General features: G+C 40.2%; 1 protein-coding gene across 16 annotated transcripts in view; it reads right to left on the reverse strand.

Annotated features, from left to right (window-relative positions):
- Nucleotides 1-24,669, reverse strand: part of LOC143029778 (histone deacetylase 9-like) — a 454,521-nt gene that overhangs the window by 333,340 nt on the left and 96,512 nt on the right. For 15 of the 16 annotated variants that reach the window (XM_076192709.1, XM_076192718.1, XM_076192716.1 and 12 more), the window contains exon 2: nucleotides 11,648-12,285. The exons of the other annotated variant lie outside the window; for it this stretch is intronic. In XM_076192709.1, the coding sequence (XP_076048824.1) occupies nucleotides 11,648-12,227 (580 nt within the window). In that variant the 5' untranslated portion in view covers nucleotides 12,228-12,285. The remainder of the gene's footprint in view (nucleotides 1-11,647; nucleotides 12,286-24,669) is intronic. 16 annotated transcript variants of the gene reach the window in all.

Here is a 24,669-nt window from a genome sequence, read left to right on the forward strand (position 1 = left end):
GTTTGTAAAAAACACCCACCCACACGCACGCACGCACACACACACACACACACACATATATATATATATATATATACCATCGTTCATATCACATTTCTCACCAGAAACACATAAGCCACATCAAATTCGTTGGTTGGGTGAAACTATAAATTGTCCATATATATATATATATATATATATATCTATATATATATATATATATATATATATATATATATATATATATATATATATATATATATATATATATATATTTCTATATAAATATATAAATATATATATATATATATATATTGTTAGAATGGGCCAGGAAAGAACACCAGAGTGATGAAGGACGGTATGGTAGGAGGGAGACTCCCAGGAAGACCACGCAGAAAATGGATGGACATGAAGGAGGAGGACCTGGACAGGACTGGAGCAGATGTCCGTGAGTGACAGTGGCACAGAACTGCAGTGACTGGAGGCAATTGGTGCTAGCGGCGAGAGGTCAGCAAGTGGCCCAACCACCACCGGAGTGGTGTATGTATTTATGTACTGTATGTACTGTATGTATGTATGTATATATGTATATATATATATATATATATATATATATATATATATATATATATATATATATATATAAATAAAAGGGGAGGCATAATTTACAAAATGGCATTCCACTGCATGGAAGAGGATATGATGAAAATAACTGAAAATCTGATTCGTCCCAAATAAAAACGAAAGTAAAATACAAAGGGAGGATCACAATCTTAAACAAGACATGACAAGACTGAAATAACCGCGTCTTCCAACAATTAGGATGAGAGAAGAGGCGAAATGATGACATATAAATAAGAAAAAAAAATGAAGGATGAAAGATCAAAAAGAGGTCATAAGAATAGAAAGGGCATTTTTTTTAAACATATCTTTCCACATAGAAGTGTTAACTTGAAGAACAATCCGAATGAAAATATAATCCAAGCCAACACCATAAAATATTTAGGGCAGTTTCAAGAGTGTAGACAGAGAGACGGGACCCCAACAGCAGAGTTCCAATTCATATACTACAGCATGGGAAACACATGAGATTCGCGTAACAATAGCTCGTTTACATCAATTGTGAATGTTGAGCCAATCAGCCTTACCATAGGCTAATGGCAAATATATATATATATATATACATATATATATATATATATATATATATATATATATATATATATATATATGTTTGTATATATATATATATATATGTGTATATATATATATACATATATATATATATATATATATATATATATATATATATATATATAAAATGAAGAGCTGGAGTCCAGGAACCATTTTTGGAAGAAAACACACAACTCGTCGATTTAAGTTTATTCCTACGTTTCGACACTTTTCTGGGGCTCGTCTTCATGGTAATAAGTGGCAGGAATAGGAAATCTATAAAACAAGGGCATACATGCACACTGGGTTATACCTATATAATTTTATTTGAGTTATGCGTTAGTGTTCATCTGGAAGTATTTTCGAATGTTTTTGGTTATGTTATGTTTAATCCTTGTGATATGTATTTTCGGTGACTGCGTGGTCTATTTTATGGAGTTTTCGGGAGTGTAACGGTTATTAGGATTACCTACGCCAGTGTGCCAGGTATGCCCTTGTTATATAGATTTCCTATTGCAGTCACTGTATTACCCTCACCGGCAAAATAGCTCTGCTTCTTCGGGAAGTCTGTGTCGTGGGCCGGAACCAGGAGAAGTCGCCCCTCAATTAAATTATCAAACTGTATGTACACCCGCTTAAAAAAAAAAAAAAAAAAAAAAAAAAAAAAACTATATGCGTAGCATACACACACAAGCATATCGCAAACAAAAACACAACTACATGTACAAACATCTGCATAATATTTTCCTTCAACTGATTTATTTTTATTTCTAACTTTCTCTCCTAAGGCATCTCATTTCAGTTTACCTACCACTAAAAATATTTCCAATTTTTCTGTCCGTCCCTACGACGAAGCCTCCTACTCCCTTTCTAACTTTGTTGGCTGAGGTTGTGGTAAATAAATATCCTTAAATTAACCTCACAGTTACATGCACCGTTTTCAGACTCCAATTGTAAGTCTCCTGCCCACACCTCCTAAGCCACGACCCCACGAAATAAATAACCCTAAAATCACCCGGTGCCAATAGATCTCTTTTATACACAACCATCTTTTCACTTTCGTACAGACATATTTTTCTCTCATACAACCACCAATCCCGCGCGAACAGGTTGTTTATCCTAGGCACAGTCCACCCAGAAGGCAAACCGCGGACAGCGTTCGAAACGTACTCGTAGGAAGAAACATCACACGAGTCCAGTGTGTGCTTTCTTATATAAATATATATATATTTATATACATATATATATAAATATATATATATGTATATATATATATATACAGTATATATATATATATATATATATATATATACATGCGAAGATCTGGAGTCTAGGATCCATGTGGGGAGAAGCGTAAACACCAGACTCAAAGTGGTTTAATGCCCGACGTTTCATGAGTGCAGAGAGGGGACCACTGCATATCTTCACACCCCTGAAGACGGTCCTAGGAGTAATACCGAAACGTCGGGCCATTAAACTTCCCACTTTGAGTCTGGTGTTTACGCTTCTCTTCCCCTTCAATATATATATATATATATATATATATATATATATATATATATATATATATATATATATATATATATATATATATATATGGATTATTCACGCTGCACGGATATCTAAGATATATGAAATTACATAGGATGTCCGTAGTTTGATCTGTGTGCAATAGCAGTCACCATTACAGCCGTGTGTGTGTGTGTGTGTGTGTGTGTGTGTGTGTGTGTGCGCGCCCGCGCGTGTGCTCCTACAAATACTGTACTTTCATCAGTAACTAAAGAGTGTAATAAAATAAAATCGGTGTGAGCAGTACCAATAAAACTACATTAATAAATGAAGGATAACATTGACTACCTGGAGCATTCTTCAGCGTAATACAGAAATAAACAAGAGAAACAACGTGCATCTGATAGAAACGACAGAGATGTCGGAAGCTCTATGATAATCACTGATGAATAGGTAGATTCCTCTGTCGACTCTGAGAATCAAACTCAACAGTTTCTGAGCCTGTGTCAAATTTTTTTTTTTTTTTTTTTTTTTTTTTTTTTTAATTTCTCTTTAGGTTCGCAATCTAAGTAAGGGGTTAAGGAGAACTATCCTCAACACTTTAATTTATCCGGATTGCAAAGATCCTTTCGTTTGCCCAAGGGTCGTTTTATTCCCATCCGTAACAAAGAGTAGTAGTTTTTTCATAACTTTTGTTGGGAATGTCTTGGGGACAACACCGCACTGACGAAGTTGGGTCGTACATACATATACCAAAGGCTTTTTCCCCTTACATGGGGTGTAGCCAAAAAGAAAAAGGCATAGAAACCACTCCCACCCACTCCATTCGTACAGTTGGTAAAAGGAAAGATTTAAGGGGGGCAGCTGAACGGAGGTACAATAAAAGCTTTGAGAGATCAATATTTCTTTAGCAAATATTTCTTTCTCTTTCTCTCAAAAATAATAAATAAATAAATGAATTGGTCTGTAGCTAAATTTCCTTGAAATACTAACTGCATGTGCATATGTAGTCAGTACCCCATACGGGGTACCGAAAAGTAGCCATAATTCTATACTGGCTACTGCCAAGCCATTTAGCTGAGACTATATTCGTCTGACAAGACCCTTCCTTATTGGACAGTACTCTTTTTGTGTCTCTATCCAGTCTTCATCTCCATTTTCATGGCGTCATCATAACGTGAAGAGATTTCAAACCAAATCCAAACAATGAAAAGAAGAATCCCTAACCAAACATTTTCCCATGTAACTTATTTACAGCATCCTCTTAAATAAACAAATAAATTAATAAAAAGTAAATAAATATTGTGTTATTCTCTGAATGCAAGAAATACACAACGAAGAAATCGACAAGGCTTTAGGACAATCGTAAGTGATACAGTGTATTTTCATACATATATCATCAGACACACCCCGTGGCGCTTTGGTTAGAGTTCTCGCCTACCACTCGGCGGTCCGGGTTCGACTCCCTCCCAGGTCTGAAATAATTTCAGTATTGTTTCGCTGCGGGGTGTTACTCCAGCTCTCGTGGGCGGGGAGTTGGGTGTGTGTGTGTGTACGTGTAAAGTCATAGTATTACCCATAGATCGGTCATACGAGCTCTGACCTCTTATCCAGGAGGTAAATAATCTTGTGATCCAAGACTATGGTGAATCACAAGCGCTAAAAGACACACACACATAATTTTATATACAATTATCATGTGTAATAACATATATATGCACATTCAGTGCAAAAAAACTGTCATTTTCTTTATGCAAGTAATCTCACAGATCACGTGAAACAACAATCACCAGCTGATGGAAATAGCTACTCTGAAACGGCGGTGATAAAATTCAGCATATTGTCATGCAATGCGATAAATATCCAGTGACAAATACAATCGGTTTTTATGTTAGTTACATCAACTTATCTGGCGTGTCTTAGGCAAGTATGTAAATGCACCAGGGATAACCATCAGCTCATCAAACTGTATGAATCAGAAATTTAAGACGAAATACAACTTCATATCTCAAATGAAACGTGTGCAAGAATTTAAGAACAGGTGATGGATTGACACATAGCTAAGAGCTTCCAGGGGTGAGCCATCTTTACAGTGCAGAGCAAACACGATACTACATATTTATACATGTGCCTCTGATTCCAAAAGCCAAAGTGTAGTTAACAAGTTATATTTTTCTGTTCCTCAGCTGGTGTGCTAGCTTCAACCAATGGTTCCCAGTAGTGGCTATTAACTGCCCCCAACAGCCCAAGCGCTGTGGGCAAAGCTGACGGCTTCGGTTGCCTCCACTCGGCGATTCCTGGCTCTGTCCCATTCCGGTTCTTCTGACACAAGCGCTTCTACAAATTTTAACCTAGAACCAAACCCCAGCAGGTCAATGCCCGGGCGCGCACGTGTGTATTTATCTTACGGGAAGGGGGGCTATGCTCGTGATGTCCCATCTTTATATATCGTAGTGTCTAATTTGTTCTTAAATTCGTGTGAGTGTAAATGCCAACGTGTTTGTTTATTTACTCAGTTGTCACAGGATGCATTCAATCTCATACATCACCTCGCTTTCCTTCACTTTTCTCGATTTTGTTCAAATTGTCATGTGTTTGCTTTGAATGAGATATTCTGGGGCTCATCATCCTATCCTACTGGTGGCTGTTTTGGGGAACCAACCCCTGGCGTTCAACGGAAACGGAGTACACAGGATATCCATTTACTGCTCTCGCTCTTTGTGTGTGTGTGTGTGTGTGTGTGTGTGTGTGTGTGTGTGTGTGTGTGTGTGTGTGTGTGCTTGTGTATGTGTGTGCTTGTGTGTGTATGCGCGCGTACATGGGTTAATGATTCAACTATTATCTTTACACAGGAAACTTGCATGTCACTCATCCACCAATCAACCAACAAATTAGAATAATAAAATTTAATAACGAAAACAGCGGGCAAGAGCATGCGAACATTTCGCACAAAATACCAATCCATGCTACTAAAGTCACTAGACATGCAGATCTAAAATTAGCTCAAACACAAACGACGCACATAACATCGACCCGTCTCATATTATACCAACACTCAGAGATAAGGTCGGGCTTCAAATACAACAAAATGTCACTCTCGAGGAAGTGGGGCTCTTCAACTACATACTTGCTGAAGCCTTGAAGAGCACTTGAGGCCATGTCAACCTTCAACCTCATCTTGTGAAAGGGTTAAACTTGGAGAACACTCGGTCAAGATGTGTTCAACTTTGTGTCTAAAAATCGACTCATGACCGTTATTGGGGAGGAAGCATTCGTATCCTAAATATAATTAGTACAAAGAATTCATTTGTAATCACAAACACATCAACATAATCAGGAACGAGATCCCAACTTGAGGAAGGGGGAATTGCTACTATATATAGGCATGCAAAAAAGGGGGTTAATGTAAACACATTCATCAAAACGCAGTTGCAATACATAAACACAAGCATGCATGGAGGATCAACACACAAACGCACGTGCGCGTACGAAAAACACACACATGCATAAATAATATTCTTAAATTTACAGAAGCACTTACAGGCTCAGAAGATTATGAAAAGTTAAAACAAACACTCAGCGCAAAGTTATACAACACTTGCCCGCACTAGTCTTCAGTGACATGCAATACAGTCTGAATATTTAAGAATTTAAAACGAAAACATACTATGAGACTTACTCCTTGACATAGCATGCACCTGGATGCACCTATCCCCAATACATTATAGTAACCGCAGAAATTCCATCTATTTAATATTTTATTATCCTAGCAGTGGACACTAATTTCCCCACAAAAAAGAATCCTGATCCCTTTCACCTTCTACTATCTGTTTTGTTATCAGAAGGGGCACACCGTAAGTTTCTTAACTCCTCATCCACTCTTGGGGCCAACCTTTCTCTGAATTAAATAGTCTGGATATATGCAACACTGTGAAGAGAATTCCTCAAGACATTCCAACAAACGAAAAGATCTCGCCTTCGATGAGAGCAGCTTCCCGCTGAAGCAGTTGCATGCCTTACGATTCAAATGACCAAACGTGTGAACGACACGTTAAGAGAAGAAAAATCTATGAAAAATTTCACAAGAACTTTGTTCATCAACCAACTTGTTCACTTTATCAACTGTTCATATATCTATTTGTTTCTTATATTTATATTTCCATTTGGTATATTTTGTTTTATTTTTCTCGACTTCTTTTTCCTTGATACTCTCAGACAGGTGAGTTCATCCATGTATCTAAATGTCTAGTGATTGTCTGATTTCGAGTGTGTATATATATAGTACACCTATATTTAACGAATTAAATAAGACAACAATTATGATAAATAACAGACAGGTGAGTTCATCCATGTATCTAAATGTCTAATGAATGTCTGATTTCGAGTGTGTATATATAGTACACCTATACTTAACGAATTAAATAAGACAACAATTATGATAAGTAACAGAACGCCCAAATGCAGACCCGAGGCCAAGTGACAATCGGCTACTACTTTGGTCCCATGTGGTCACGACAGCCTTGAGTGTTGGGCACCTGTTACTTGCCCGCAAACTCCAAGAAGGAGAAAGAACCTGCTGACGTCACGTATCCCAAATAAACGTTCAAAGTCATCATCATCATCATCAGGGAATTCTCTTCTCCATTCTAATGAACTGTCTGCATCGACTTGAGGAGGTGGGGGGGTGGAGGGCTAATGCACCCTGCCTAAGTATATGCTTGCAACATCAATAACACGACGTTTTTCCTCCTACTGGTCACCACCACCACCATAGAGACGCTTAAGCCAGGTAAATATAGAGTAGCAGACACGCACACGCATACAGACTACACTTGCTTACTTTGTATAAGGAATATATATATATATATATATATATATATATATATATATATATATATATATATATATATATATATATGTATATATATATATATATATATATATATACGCGTGTGTGTGTATGTATATTGATTTCATCGACTAGTATTTGTCTAAACCATGAGTTGCTCTGTACCACAATGGGAGAATAACTACAGCGTATAATTTGACACACTGTCATTCGCTGAAAACGGCCTACAAATCCAATTTCAGCTCAACTCTATAGACAAACGGTCCTGTCCACCTTCCCCCACAATAACTGGAGATTGACCAAATCTTATGCATTCAGTATTTTAGGGACTTTATTGACATTCCTTTGGTTATAATCATGCAACATTCGACGCGATGTTGTCCCCAATGATACAAGAGCAGGTTATCGCCAAGAAAATACTAAATCCAGTCCACTCTATGACCCATCATGGAAATTATGTGATATTTTCTATGGAAAATCGTGAAAACTGAATGTGAATGTGTGTGTGATTCACCATGGTTTTGGATCACGAGTTGGACTCGTGATCGACTGCATTTCCCTCTCGGAAGAGAGCTTAGAGCTCATATACGTGTGTGTGTGTGTGTGTGTGTGTGTGTGTGTGTGTGTGTGTGTGTGCGCGTGCGTATTTACCTAATTTTGGTATACAGGAAAAGGAGCAACGCATGTTGGGTCTCGTTTTCTATTCTCTAGTCCTTCATCCTACCTAGCATAAAAATTCATGTAAGGTTCAAACTTAATCTATATCCTTGATTTCCAGTTATCATATTTAGATTTGTACAGGTGTATTGTTTGAGCTTGGGCTATATCACTACCTAAGCTATTCACGGTATTTATATCGAAAAATGTATTTCTTAACATCCTTTTGGCATTTTTTTTTCATATGCTCCCACGACCTCTTAAAACCATCCCATATTTAATCAGGAGATCTCATCTATCAATGCAATCCACAATACCTTCATTCAATGAACGTCTAATAAGACTGTGGATCTTGTTCATTGGCTGTTTCCTACATTTTTTAAATATCTAGTTTGAGATCCCGCTAGGTCCTGAATCCTTTGTCACATCAAATGACTTTTCTATCTTGTAAACTTTTTTTTTTTTTCCTCGTTTTCCTCCACCCAAAAAGTGTGAGGACCGTTTGGAGACTTTCATTCATTATTTCTGCCTGAGCTGAGGATTCTTCAAGGACCTCACTACCTACTTGTTATACCCCTTCCAAAATTGTTTTCTTCCTCCCTGCGAATTCTTGTATAGTCATATCTAACTTGCTTGTATGGTTCTTTTGCTCTTGTTTCTTCTCTTCTTCCATTTTCCCTAAGCCTTTTTGCAATCTCACACTTTTTGTTAAATAAGCCCTGTTTCTGCATCTTCCTCACACTATTCTTTGGCACAGGTTTGTTCACTCCTAGGTTGTAAATGTCAAGAAAGAATTCCTATTTCCTCCTTATTCCCGTGGTATTCATGAATTCCTCACTGTGTGTGTGTGTGTGTGTGTAATTTACCATGGTCTTGGATCACGTGTGTGTGTTTTACCATGGTCTTTGGGTCACGTGTTGGACTCGTGATCGACAGCTATTTCCCTCCCGGAAGAAAGCTCAGAGCTCATATATGACCGATCTATGGGTAAAGCTGTGACCTTACACGCACACACACACATCCAACTCCCCGCCCACGAGAGTTGGAGTAACAACTCGCAGCGCAGCGATACTGAAATTATTTCAGCGCCGTGTGTGAGCGCGTGTGCGGCGTAAGGGCAGGTTTAGACTCCCCCAAACACAACCCCCCATTTCCTCCCCCAAAGCTTAGTCATTCATTTCTGCCGGCTGGAGTCACGGTTTTGTGTAGGTAGGAGCGTGAATCACGTTTTCAACACTCAAAAATTAGCCAGTATTTCCATATGAAATATAATTTAAAATTAAGTTTGTATACAGATGCCCGCGTGTTTATACATGTGTATACATAACTATATCCATACAAAAATTTCATATTTATACTTACTAAATCCACGTCAACAAGTCAGGTCACTTTAGAGAGAAAACCCAACGCTATGACGTCATATCGATGCGTCGAATGTTGCACCTAATGACTTCATATAGCTTGCTTCTTTTTACCGAAGAGAACTGATGTCTTAAACGTGAAAAAATTATATATATATATATATATATATATATGTATATATATATATATACATATATATATATATATATATATATATATATATATATATATATATATATATATATATATATACGTCAAACTGAAGATAAAAAGATTGTTCTTTGTATTGAAGCTACACACAATAAAATAAACAACAGTGAATCCCCTTTAGCTCTTTAGCCTTCAACCTCGTATGTCGAGAAGAGAATATATATATATATATATATATATATATATATATATATATATATATATATATGTGTGTGTGTGTGTATATATGTATATATATTATATATATATATATTGTTTATAAATTGTTACACCCTTTATCTTAACTTTATCGTCCTAGTCAGCTGTCACTCCTTCAGGTTTTAGGTGTTCTTATCTAGGAATGTCTTCCATTTAGAGCATACTATGCGAGCGTATTACCCCTATTTCAAAATCTCCCCTAGCGTAGTTCACTCCAGTGTCTAATTATTCTACACGTTCATATTTGTAGGCATACACAACCCACATTTGCACCTGTTTCAGTTTTAATCCTTCTTTTCATATATGTAAAATGCCACCTCATTCTAAATAAAACAGGTCTCGAGTATTGCTTAACGAGTATTATACCTATATTTTACTTTATCACCATCTCGTCGACATTTCAATGGTTGATCGTTAGACCTACGATCTCACTATTGTGTATGCGTACAAAACTTCCTGTGAGCATTCAGTAACACGTTTTTGCTCAAGTAGCGTTTGTTAAAGAATTTTGGATGTGATATGTATATTATTCTGCCTTTATATTTCTTTCATGCTAAACAGTGGTGCAAGATTGTCCATAAGGATAGAACCGCCAGTACACGCTTTTTCGCTTTGTTATCCAACACCTCTGACAATCTGTGCATAATACAAGGCTTTTGTCATCTTTTGCGAACTCACAATATATTTACAATTTCAAGAGCGTGTATAAACAGATTTTAGCTACAGCATGCCTGAGCTATTGTTTCTTTTAAGCATTTAAATAGAACACAACCCCAATCGTGCGAGCGTCAATAAAAGAGGCGTCTGTTTTTTATCATTATTGCCAGCTTCTGAGCTGAAAAATACAACTATAAAAATAAACATGAACATGATTGCCAAGAGGGAAAAAATATACTTCCAAAATGTGTGTGCGTGCGTGTGCGCACGCATGTTTGCATATAATCATGTGTGTGTCTGTGTGTATGTGTGTGCGCTTGAGTGCACGTGTTGCATGCATGTAATTGTATCCGAGGGTGTGTGCGTGTGTGTGCATGTTTGTGAGCATGTATATGCATGCAAGTGTGTGTGTGTGTGTGTGTGTGTGTGTGTGTGTGTGTGTGTGTGTGTGTGTGTGTGTGTGTGTGTGTGTGTGTGTGTGTGTGTGTGTGTGTGTGTGTGTGTGTGTGTGTGTGTGTGGTGCGAGCTCGACCTCTATATTTAGCAACATTTTTTTTCTGCCTCACATCCTCTCTCCCTCCCCACCGGCCCCCTTCCCTCCTAAGCATTCTCTCAACAGGTGAGCCTGGGCTACGTGTAATCAATTATTCAGCCAGATCCGCTCTTCTTCCAACGATTAATCATTGTGGCAAGCGGGTAGTAATCACGGTTCCTGATCCGTCGAAAAAAATTAATGTACTGTAGTGACGTTAAAATCTGTACGAACCAGTCATAAAGATCTAACACTCCAATATCCCCTTCTACCCCACATTCCCTCCCTCTCTCCCTTTTTCTCTATCCCAACCTCTCGTCTTCTCTATGCAATTCTACCCAAACTCATCTCCCAAAATAGAAGCAGGATATTCCATAATCCCCGTGAATGACATAAACACTCCGCCTCCCACTATAACTCCCCTGTGAGGACCAAAGCACTCCCCCCCACCCCCAACCCCACCTCTCCCCTCTTTTAGCGTGGGTGTACGCGCATGCATACTGGTGAATTTCGTACATTACCTGGCTCGTGGTCGATGTCCATGCTGGTCGGGGCTATGGGCATGCGCGTTGGCAGGAACCCTGGGGGCGCAGCAAACAGGGAGGATGGGGGAGGCGCCCCCACCAAGGCGAACCCGGGTGGCGAGGGAGGCAGTCGCGCGGGAGGGGACGGCGGGAGCCGGGCGGGAGGCGAGGGTGAGTGTGCGGACGGAGGCGTGGGTGGGGTGCGGCGGTGGTTCCGACTCTTGGGGATGGCGGCAGTGATGGGCGGTTTCATGTCCAGCGGGGAGATCTTCATGTCCAGGGGCCCCTCCGCCATCTCTCCCCCACACCCTCCTCCGTCCCCGTCAACACCGGCTCCCCCCTCACTACCAATGCCTCCATCACCCACTCCGCTGCCACCACCGTCATCATCGCCTCCACCTCCACCTTCTCCTTCTCCGCCTCCTCTATCGAATCCCACGGCCATCCCACGCCCGTCCACTGCCGCCTCTTTGCAGCTGTTGTTATTGTTGTTGTTGTTGCTGAGGTTATTGTTGATAGAGGGGTTCGAGGCGGGCGCGGTGGAGTTTTCTGGAACCTCAGGGATGGCGACAAGCATTGTTCCGTCATGCAACACAATTTTTACACCAAATTGCCGTGTTCACTTTCACTTAAACCTGTATAAACGTGAAGGCTTGATTTAAACAACAATGATCATCGTTTTCACCTTCTCTTTTTTATCCTCAAGATCATGTGACGTCATGTCGCATGGTCGGTACGAAAGGATTACCATGGTGAGTGCAAGATTCGTAATGTCGAAAATGTACTGAGTAGCTCTTCAAAATGCAACTCACGCATTCGAAATGCAATCCACTGCATATCTCATGCACCCTAACTCTGCCTCCCACATACCAAACTGATACATCCGATTCCTTGCTTGGGCTATAAAAAAGTTAAATTCTTGTGGCAGCCACCCTATTAGGCCACTAAGCTGGATCATGTGTGTGTTTACTATATTCGTCAACTGTCACAAGACAGTAAATAGTGAATATAAGTAAATATTAGGATTCTTATATTTGTGTTGTCACCACGCACTCGTGCATGCTCTCGCTCTCTCACTCATGTACACATGCACAAAACGAAATTACGTACGTAAATAAACACATTTACACTGACTCATTGATGATCAAACCAAGAAAAAATGCTAAGGGCCTATGGTACAAGTCTCCTCACCATGCACACAATTTCGAGTATCTCTTCATTCACAGAAATTTAGCTATATCATAGGTCGGTTCTTGCTAGCATTGCAATGATTCCTTGTACAGAACGGCAGGCCACATGAGCTATATGACACTATCGAGGCCATGAGTTAGTTTGATTAAATACAAATATTTCATTCTGTTTGAGGCAATTCTCAACTCATTTCAGATGCCCCCCCCCCCAAAAAAAAAAAAAATAATAAATAAAAGGCAGAAACATTTTGGTGTGAAACATATATTACAGAATTTAGAGAAATAATACAAAAATGTATTTCTAATATTGGATACCGTATGAATATATAGGTATCAATCTCCAGTGCGATTGCAAATACGGGGAACGCCCTTCTGTATCAATCTCCAGTGCGATTGCAAATACGGTGAACGCCCTTCTGTGTAAATAAAAATGGGTACTCTTTATGAGAACCACTGGCTTCGTGGACCCTCTGGATTATTAATCCATCAGATCCGGAGATGTCCCAAGAGAATGGAAGCTAGCTAACGTTACTCCCATATTCAAAAAAGGTGACAAAAAGAAACCAAATAACTATAGGCCTATAAGTTTGACTTCAATCGTAGGAAAAATAATGGAAACTATCATCAGAGATGCTATCGAACATCATTTAGAAAGTAACCGTTTGATAAATGATAGCCAGCATGGTTTCAGACGGAAACGTTCTTGCGTGACTAATTTACTCGAATTCTACAACACAGTTATCTCGAATTATGACAAAAGAAACAATATAGATTTAATATATCTAGACTTTGCAAAAGCTTTTGATACCGTCCCACACGAAAGACTACTTACTAAATTAGCTTTGCATGGAATAAGTGGTAGCCTATTAGGTTGGACTAGTAATTGGTTGAATGGTCGAAAACAGAGAGTTGTTTTAAATGGATGGAAAAGTATTGCAAGTGGAGTTCCTCAGGGTTCCGTTCTTGGGCCACTTCTATTCATAGTATATATAAATGATATAGACCATGGACTAAAATCTACTGTTTCCAAATTTGCTGATGATACAAAACTGTGCGGAGTGGCAAATGATCACTCAAACCAATTAGATATTCAAGAAGATTTAGATCAATTACAGCAATGGTCTGAAAAGTGGCTAATGAAATTTAACACAAGTAAATGCACATAGGTAAAAATAACAGTAAGTACGATTACAAGTTATTTGGAAATTCGTTAACAAAAGTGTATAGTGAAAAAGATCTCGGCGTAATTATCAGTAACGACCTCAAATCATCCAAGCAGTGTATTTCAGCCTCTGAGAAAGCAAATAAGATTCTGGGACTGATTGCGCGATCTTTTGATTTCAAAAGTCCATCACTAATTAACAAGCTATATAAATCGTTAGTTCGTCCACATTTGGAATATGCTGTTTCCGTATGGTCACCGAATCTCATTAAAGACATTGACAGACTGGAAAAAGTACAACGGCGAGCCACAAAACTGATTCCAAATATCAAAAATAAATCATACGAAAATCGACTAAAGCACATGAATCTGTTTTCCCTAAAAAAGCGTAGACTCAGAGGTGACTTGATACAGGTCTTTAAGATTTTAAAGGGAATTGACAACATCAAAAGTGACAAAAATTTTCACATTGAATGAGAATCAGACAAGAAACAATGGTCTCAAACTGTCCGGAAATAGATTCAATTTGGAAGTAGGTAGAAACAACTTTGCCAACCGTGTAGTTAATGAATGGAATAAACTTCCTGCACAGGAAGTGGAATGTAGTTCAGTTCGAAGCTTTAAGAATCATTTACATAAATACCTAAGTAAGATGCTGTAATGATTATAATTTATCCTATATTATTTGTTTTTGTTTTGTTATAATTTGTCTGATTTTCATTTATTATTAGTTACATGTCAATTTATTATTATTTACTATTTACCTGTTTGTTTATTATTTTAACTATACCTATGCATTTATTTATGTATTTTATTTGTTATTTACATTATTATAGTTTTTATTTATTATTTTATTATTAATATATATTTTTTTTGCATCCGACCTAGATATGGATCAAAAGGTCTCCTGTCGGCATGCTCCGCCTTTGTAAAACCTTTGTAATTAACGATTATTTCACTTACGACCACTAGGGTTCAGTGACTACCATGGTATTTTTCAAGCTATATAACGAACGGTTGCATTCAGTTTTTAGAGACTGTTAAGTGTGAACCTTAACGTATACCCTACACCTGCGTAGTCGATCTGTGTGAAGGAGTACGGGGTAGGGAGAGGGAGGGGATAAGAGAGACGGCCCGTCATTCACAAAGAGGATGGGGAAGGACGCCGTGCGAGAATGATGATCTGGTCTCCTTAGGGGCCCAGAACAACAAGAAAGTACTGCTACTCGAGGAGAACGTGATGGAATGAGCGGTTTCCACCACTGGTTTACCGACCACACGAAGACAAAGGAGGGCAATGTGAAGAAGCAAGAGGAAAGGGAGAAAAGGTGTAGAATTGGGAAGCGAGGAGGGAGAAGGTGACAGGTAGAGGTGAAGGAAAGAGGGAGGGTGGAGGGGAGTCGGGTAAGGGGTGATAGTAAAGGGAATGAAGGGGAAGTCGTGATTGGGAGGGAGGAGGTGAATGGAGAGGGGAAAGGGAAGAGCCATCACCAGCTTTAAGAGGAACAAGCAAAGAGAGAGAACGCCTCGCCCGCCCCTCGATACATAACGCGGGCAACGACGACGCCAACGGATTCAACATTCAATTTTCCATCAGGGAGAACCTACAGAAGTCTCCACCGTCATAGGTCTCCTTCGCAGCAGCAGCAGCAACAACAACACAAAAAGGAAACAATAACGGCAGGTGCCAGTACCCCCTTGGGAGCACCAGTGACGACGCAGACTTGCATGTGTGTGTCTATATTTAGCACGCAGGGAGGGAGGTGAAGGAGGGTACGGGGGCGGCTGAGGGAGGAAGGGTGGTGGTGGTCGCTAGAGAGCGGGCTTGGCCTGGTTGAGGTTGGGGTTCGTCAGAGGACAAGCGAAGGAAATGGAGAAGGGAAAGCGTACGGGAAGAGAAGAAGAAAATGAAAAAATGGAGAAGAGAAGGGGAAGGGATAGGAATAGTAAAAGGGAAGGTGAGGGGGAAGGCTATGTAGAAAAACTTTCTGAAAGCCTGGAAGTGGGGGGTGGGTGGGAAGGATGTACGGGGGGGAGTTTGAAAAAAATATATATTTATTCCTTAAGAACGAGTATGTTGGGGGATCATGGGGTGCAGGAGATTTGTGGGTCAGGCCAGGGAGATGACAGGCGGAAACAAGGATGGCAGTTCTAGTGGTGCGTGTGTTGGTGAGATCCATCGCGGTCTTGGATCACGTACTTGACACGTGATCATCAACAATTACCCTCCCGTATGCGAGCCCCGTTCACATGTATGCGTGCGTGTGTGCAAATCTACAGTAGCTGTTAGAACAGCAAGTCAACGTGTCTCTTTGCAACTAAATTTACCTTTTCACTTTCCTTGTTTTTCTAAAACTGCAGATATACTTTTACTGTGACAGTGTATACCTAGCTTTGTTATTGTATGTGTGTGTGTGTGTGTGTGCGTGTGTGTGTGAGCACGCACGCGTTCTTCAGACAGACAATGCCCGATTGTCCAAGAGCAGGCTCTTCCCTGGGTCAAGGAAAAGATGACTTCCTTCGGACAATGCCACTTCAGGTTGGCGAAATATTTTAACCCGTTCTTTGCGTTCGACGACCTGGGTAGTTTGCTTAGAGGTCTGCCGCCTGAGAAATCCCTCTGCTGCGAACACTGAAAATATACCTCGAGTTGACCTCATTTCATATATTCTCTCCAGCTGCCGCCAGCTGATTATATCCTGCTGTGTGGGTGTAGGAGAAACCTATGCAAGAAAGAGGTAATCAATTACGCAGCGTTTGTAGTATTCTTTTTACCTGCCGCCAGTCAATTATATTCAGCAGAGGGAAATCTCGCCCCCCCCCCCATCCCCTGCCAAAGGAGCAACACACGTATGATGACTAGAGACTCATTAGTAGTCGAGGAGAAAGTGCTCACTATGGTGACTGGCTCATATGGTAATGTGCGGTTAAGATCATTTGTTGAGTAGTTTATCACTGGTTGGGTAACATACGGGACTTAATTAGAAAGTGTCGTGATATAATGAAGTGTGATGTATCTTCCCATAAAAGTAAGGATGAATGTTTTCACCAAGAAATTACTCGTATGGCACTCAATGATGACGATGAAAATACGTTTGTAGTAAACATATGGCATTTGTAACGATAATAATGTCAACATTGACCAGGTGCTTATCCTTTGACTGATGTGTGACGACCATTGGCACAGTTGTGAAATGTGTCACGTGACACAAGAGTGGTAAATGTGGAGGTAGGCCTGGACCAATGTTGTAGTGAAAACTAATCAACCCCTCCATTATCGTTTTTATTTTTTATTTTTTTTATTATCATTATTATTCAGTCCACCACCACGCTATCTTGTTCATCTCCGTGGCACCCCACTCTCCTCGGTAGCGGAGGACATACGAGTGGAAGATCTCAACAATCTTACGCCTAAATATGCCTACCTACCACATGTCACCTTTGCAATGAGTGCTCGGGGACCTTAGGCAAGTGGCAATCATCAACACCCATTGGAGGAAGACACCAGGATCTGATTGGTGAATGTAGTGACGGACAGCAGACGATATCGATGAACTTCGTTATGCCAATGAGGTGAAGATCATTCGGGGAACATTCCGCGTGGCGTGTGATGGATATTGGATAACAATCGGTCAACCCATTAACTATACGGAATCCACTGTTTAACGAAGGCCTCTCCCAAACCTCTTCCTAGAGTCGCATCACTACGCAAAACCTCTGCCACGTCACTCCTGCAATTTTCTCTAACTCACCTTTCTTCTTGTCTGAAAATGTTAATGATTGGAGGAGGATTTTCGAGTACCACTTCAACATGTGTTACAATCTGTTGAACAACCATGCACCCAATATCTTCTCCATTTCGACACACACATTTTATATATTCACACACACTGAATGGTCCCCAGTGCAGATCTTAATTTTTTTTAACCACATTAACTTTTTACTTTTAATTAAAAGTAAAAAGTTAATGTGGTTGAAAAAAGATTAAGATCTGCACTGGGGATCATTCAGTGTGTGTGAATAACACTTGCCCACGCGCACATACTACCATTGTACCATCATAGCGGGGATGGGTTGAGCACAAAATTCGTGTATATGTATGTGGCTCGAACATACAAATATAAGAAATTTTACTCAACTTATATCTTTCTTGATGGCGCAGTGGTTAGTCACTGTTCCTTTGATACGTCTGAGCTGAGGTTCGAGCCCTTGGCTTCGCTTCGTATCAGTTTCCGTATATGTCTCCGACGAGCGCATTGTCGGTCTCGTTCGTGATGACATGGAATTAAAAGTAAAAAGTTAATGTGGTTAAAAAAAAGACTATATATATATATATATATATATATATATATATATATACACACACGTGTATGTGTGTGTATTTATGACATGTATTTAGAAGCTACGCCACTGGTACTCAAACCCTTGGCCAAGGGTTCGATTCCCCGTGGCATGAATTCGCAACTTGTTGAATGGCACCCCTGAATACTAGAAGAAATTGAGATTACACCATGCGAATGTCGGCAGGGAGGTGGTCAGTTACTTATCTATTATTTTTTACAATGGTCATGGTCTAGTGGTTAGCGACCTAGTCTTGTGGTAATGACTAGCACAGCCAAGGGTTCGAGTCCCACTTGCGTGACTGTTCAGTACCAATAACTATGATCGTGTTGCAGAGATGAATACATCACGTCACCTGTGTTTTCGATCCTACACATTGACATCATTACAAATTCCTTGTGAAGGAGGATGATCCAGTTACGCCAAGCAGTACGCTACTGGTATCGGTTCTCTACAACTGGCTTCTTGCCCACGCGGATGGGGAAGAGGAAAGGAGGAGTGTGTGTGTGTGTGGAGGGGGGGTCCACCCCGCTCCTATCTTCCATCCGAGACGACGGGAGACACTACGGAGAAGAAATATCGGATCAATCCCCTGCGGAGAATGGTAATGGCGTACGAACAACTCGAACTGGCGAGATCTGTGTCACAGATCGAAACCGGCTACTCCTGAGCACTGTAGGACATCAGCATGGTCTATGGAAAGAGTACGGTGATGTTCAAGATTACCTTAATCACTGTCCTGAAACGCTTTCGAGATTTCTGTTCAGGCCAACACCCGACGAAGTCTATTTTTACATTTTATCTTGTTTTTTTTTGGGGGGGGGAGGGGGGCGGTGGACTTCATAGACCCATCAATAGACCCTGATCTTCCACTTAATCTAATACCACATCATCGTCGAGAAGGAGGGTTAACATCATCTACTGTAAACATGTGATATACAGTATGCACACACATAGGTGTGTGTATGTGTTTGTGTGTGTAAGTGTCTGTTCACTCACATTTAGTCTGTGTTGTCAACATCTAGTAACAAACACCATAATATCATCAGTCGTGATCAATTCGGTCATGTGATAGTGGATAATTCATTTCCACTAGAGGCTGTAGTGAACAGTGAGATTGTCAATACCCAATAGCTATTTTATGTGAATAGTAGTTGAAGGTACATTTAGTTCTTACAATACTGTCTCCTTCCAACTATACAAAACTGTCGACATCACCTGCTACCATGTTAAATTCATGACGAATTAGGTCTCTTTGAACTAAGTAAAATATCTAATGATACAATGACAATCTGCCGTGTTAATGGCGGCAAACATGCAACATTTAGTAAAAAGTTAAAAACGCGAAGAGCAAGAGAAAAAAAAGTTGTGATAACGGGTTGACACTTCCTTACAATTCATGAAAATAACACTATTTGTGTTACACGTAGGGCAGGCATAGCCCAGGTTTTCTTCGGGTATGTTGGTTAATTGTATGGTGATTCGTCACTCATACTTGCAAGGAATATGGTGAGGCGCATGTGGCTGATTCGACTACATAATGCGCACATCCCCCACGCGCGGGTCGCACAACACGCCGTTGTCATGGTGACGTCTAGAGGGGGAGGCGGGAGAACCGTTGCCGAAGCACCCGCCTCCTTGCACACACCAAATCCAGACACATTCGAACGCGAGCAAGCGCGCACGCACGCACACACACACACACACACGCGCGCGCAATCATGTTCGAACGTGCCCACGTATATAGGGAATTTTGGCTTCGTCTGACGCAACCGTCGTACACGAACATCGGTACGCATTCGAACAAAGTTCTTTGTGATGCATGACGCATGCACATGAGCACCAGGACAAAGCACACGCAAGCTGGACTATACGTCTATTAATTGTAATTTCTTTGGACAAGTTTCCACATTCATACAGAAACACATGTACTGTGTACACACAGGAGAATACTAATACAGGTGGGTTATCTATCATCAATCAATATTAGTATATTTTTCCAGACTATTACAACAGCTGAAGTGTTGTTAGAATGTCTGCCTTCCAGATTTACTATATATGAGGCAGCACGCTGTTGGAGCAACAGGTATGCGAAGAAACTCCTCTAAACGGAACCCAGAACTCCCACCAATATTCAGGACAATAACGCATATTACCTCTCTTTCGATGTTCCATATTGTTTTGAACAAAACCTCCGTGGTACGTTTTGAACTGTGTACACGTATCATAACACACACAACAGATCCACAAGCCCGTACACACAAAACAGTCGAGTACAATGGGCCCATTAAACAATTTGTACAGATGTATATGCACGCGAGCGTCCACGCCACACACACACACACAAGCACATATTCAGTCCAACACATTTTTTAAAGCCATTGTAGGAGATCGTATATTGTATCGTGGGAGTTGGGAATGAGAGGGTCTGAAACTGGCAGAGGGGCTAACTGGATAAAAACAGGCTGATAGAGGAGAGAGAAAGAGGGAGGGAGAGAACATAACACACAGTAAAGTGCGAGAAACGTGTGGACCAATCACCCACAAAAAAGTTGACTTTCAAGGCTCTGGAGAACCTTTCACCCAGATAGAGTCCCCGATGGTGCCTAGGCCTATTCTCAGCGGTTCTCGGAAGCTACACTACGATTCCATCCAGTTCCGTGTGAACACAGGCCACGACTTCCATATAAGAATAAATAAACGAATCACACGTGTTACACAGTGGAGCTTAATGAATATATACATGTGTCAACGTAAGCGTTTCGCCTAAAAAGTTTAACAACCCTGGTGATTGCTGAAGTAATTAATAGGATTTCTACCAAGGAATCACTGGATTCAAATAACGTAAACCCAGGCTTAGAAGGAGTTTCCTGTGGCATTCCTTGGAGACAGGAGAACAGACGTCTCGCTAACTCTCGAAACCCCAGGTCTTATTACTCTCCCAAACAACATTACACATATTCACTTTACCACTAAAGAAATAAAAACCTAGAAACTTGTCGACTGGTTTATACTTCCACCTAAATACGTTCAGTTCGCAAGTCTCCTTCGCTCGCTACTCGAGCTGAGAGGATTGCAGCAACATATTATACTATTATTTTCGTTATTTACCCGGGCTACGCTACTGGTTATCACGGGATATTAAATAAACCGATATTCTTTTTAGCCCACGGGCTTTCACGGAATAAAATCATGTCACCGGAACGAAGGCCCCTATATAACCACAGTGCTCAAGCCCAAGTCGTATTTGGTAGACACATCTGCCTTGGTCACGACTCGCATGATTCATTATCAGAGTCCCAGCTAAACAGGATAGTGTATTTTTAATCATGTAGATCCGACTGTCATTGTCACACAACTCTGAGGGGTGGAGGATGAATGCTTTGGTTACTACTACTGTAACTTAACAATACCAAAATCATCTGTACAACATGGTATTAGGCCTTCTTACCTGAATCATTCATGTCTAATTTAGCATTTACAAGCAATTAAGATAAATATATATATACATGACGTCGTAAGTACCATACCCATGCCAGCCCAGTCTCCCCCTCCCTTTCCCAACCTCGTCTCCCCTGCCCCAGGCTCGGTGCAAGAGAGCTCCAAATCTTAACTCAGGAATGTCCGGCTGCCAGCCTACCACTAACCAGCCACTTGGCCCTGTCCATCTACCACCCTTTACACGACCAAACCCAGCATGCTTGGGCACAGTTCCGTTCCTGTTCCTCCATGGAGTGGCCCAAATGCTTTGGAGTCGTTGTCCCAACGGAACACCACGGGCGGGCGAGCTGAGCTTGTAATTACGTCATGTCGCACGATGATACCCACCCCCTGGCCAGCGCACCAACACAGCAATCGACACTATCAGTTTGACGTCAGTAGTGATTGCACTTGTCCACAGTATCGTAAAACATCCAAGCACCCAAGTGCCGTCCAACGACCGCAACATATAAAATGCAAGTCTCAGATGGAATTAATCTATTAAAAATTATCCTGACAAAAATACTGCACCCAATACTAACTTCACTTAAACCTTAACTAAAAACTAATCTACTACCGCTACATTCATATCCTGAACTAGTTATAGCTTACTGATGGATTTCGATATCTATTGTAAATACTTTCCCACTGAACTGACATGTTATATACAGGTGCAGTCCTTGTATCTGAATAAGATCACATATTTTAATACAAATTGATAATGGAGCAAAAATAATTACGTCGACCAACACATCCCTGGTTAACCGTGAATTAGATAAAACACTTTCGTCCACACAGGGAATTTTCGGACAATCACACAAATATACACCTCGTCCACTACCACACAAGACACTAAAGTACTTCAACATCATAGAAAACACAACATAAAATCAATACTTTCAACAACAAAAATGCAAAACTATTCCATATCCCGTTTACCTAAACGGGGAAGAATTTATCTTCGTTTTTACAATAATTTTTGGCATGTAATTCTTAATGGATACACACATCACAAATTTCAAACACATTTTTTCCTAACTGACTTTTACATTATATCTGAATACATAGATTAAATTTGTTTTTCCGTCGTCCTGGAGTTTTCTTACGTTTTTTATTTCACCTAAACGAGTCGTCTGCTACAGAGGTTGGTAATAATGGTCGTCATGTTGATGACGTATTACCAAGTATCTAAAAACAAAGCTGACATTTACAGTACATAGGACGTGTAGAACTGCGCTGTGAATCTTTCCCTAATGTTTCTATTTCCTCCGTCGAGAAAAAGAGGGGGGGGGGACTAGATGTGTAGCTTGGAATTGTAGCAAATCGAAACTAAAGTACAATATTGGTGTTTTTGAGTTCCCGAATCCGGAAAGACAGTTCTGGTGCTCAAATAATTTATCGCACCCGGGCGGATTTCATGTACAATCGAGGCACTTCACGACTTTAGTTACATTCGGCATTTAAAAGCCACGTTGGTGGCTAGTTGAGCATACTTATCCAAAAACAGTCCTTCTGCCTAAAAGGCCAAGACATGGGACAATCTTTACTACTTCCAAAAGCCAAGTTATTACTGCCACTGGCATGTGTACTACTCCAGCTCAAACAATTGCAGACACCTAAAATCAGAAATCTATTTGCCAGAAGGTACAGAAAAAAAGGAGGATTTTCATTTGTACATTTGGTGAAATTAATTTCCTCGGAATAAAAAAAAACAACTAGCTGACATGAACGTCAATGTGTCATGACATGATACATGAATCATATGATAATGGTATCCCATGGCGGTATATGGGCCTAGGTCTACTTCCTATTTATGTTTTTTTTTGTGAGTATGTACCCCTAGGGCCGGCCTATGTTTCATATAGCCTGATGTGAATTTTAATGCCCAGTGCACTTCGTATTTCAGACAATGAGGCACTGAAAGCTGCTGCCCACTAGCTGGGAGCCAGAGGTTGATCCGGAGTCTCCTACTACACTCAGTGAGCCTGAGACAGTGATGGTTTAAAAATCAGATGTGGTGATAATGAGATAGAGATTAAACAACAGGTTACCTACTTAGGAGTGACCTTGGACCACACTGTCTGGAGAGTTCATAGCTGATTATGCACTCACCAAATCCTCTACCAAAAACAAAATTTTGTACAGATGGCAAAAACTTTGATTTAATACAAAGAAACTGTTGGTGTCTGCACTCATTCAAAGCCATTTCGATTATGCTTGTAGCTCCTGGTTCAGTGACAATCCAAAAGATGCCAATCTAGACTGCAGGTGGTTCAAAATAAAACCATAAGATTTATAGACTTGTCTTGCAGAAGCCATATAGGAGCTGATGAATTTGTAAAAGTGGATATATTGCCTGTTGATTACCGCATTAAAGAGGTGAAATTAAATCAGGTATACAGCATCTACAACAATAATGCTCCAAAGTACATAACCTCTCGAGAAACACCTTAGGTTGCGACCAAATCAGGCATTCTGGCGCCTGTAAAAACAGTTTTCATGACAACAGTACAATATTATGGAACGACCTCCCTTCAAACACAAGTCTTACCAACAAAACATGTCTTTTTGGGCGAGGTTAAAAATCTTTTCAGTTACCAATTGACTGGCAGAAATCAGGAGTCTTTAATTTATTATTAGGTTTCTTATATACCATGGTGCTACTTCCAATACTTAAATTTGGTTTTACTATATGTAAAAAATATGAGTGCACTTATCAAATATCTTTTTTTTTTGTATTAACCTTTTCTTACAAGTTTTCAATATCTATTTCTCATGCAATCAGTATTATTAGTTATAATTTTATCATATATTATTTGTTTAATACCTCAGGTGCCAATAGTTTT

Source organism: Oratosquilla oratoria, chromosome 11, assembly GCF_046742065.1.
Source record: "Oratosquilla oratoria isolate Oo_2021 chromosome 11, ASM4674206v1, whole genome shotgun sequence".
Classification (NCBI taxonomy): domain Eukaryota; kingdom Metazoa; phylum Arthropoda; class Malacostraca; order Stomatopoda; family Squillidae; genus Oratosquilla; species Oratosquilla oratoria.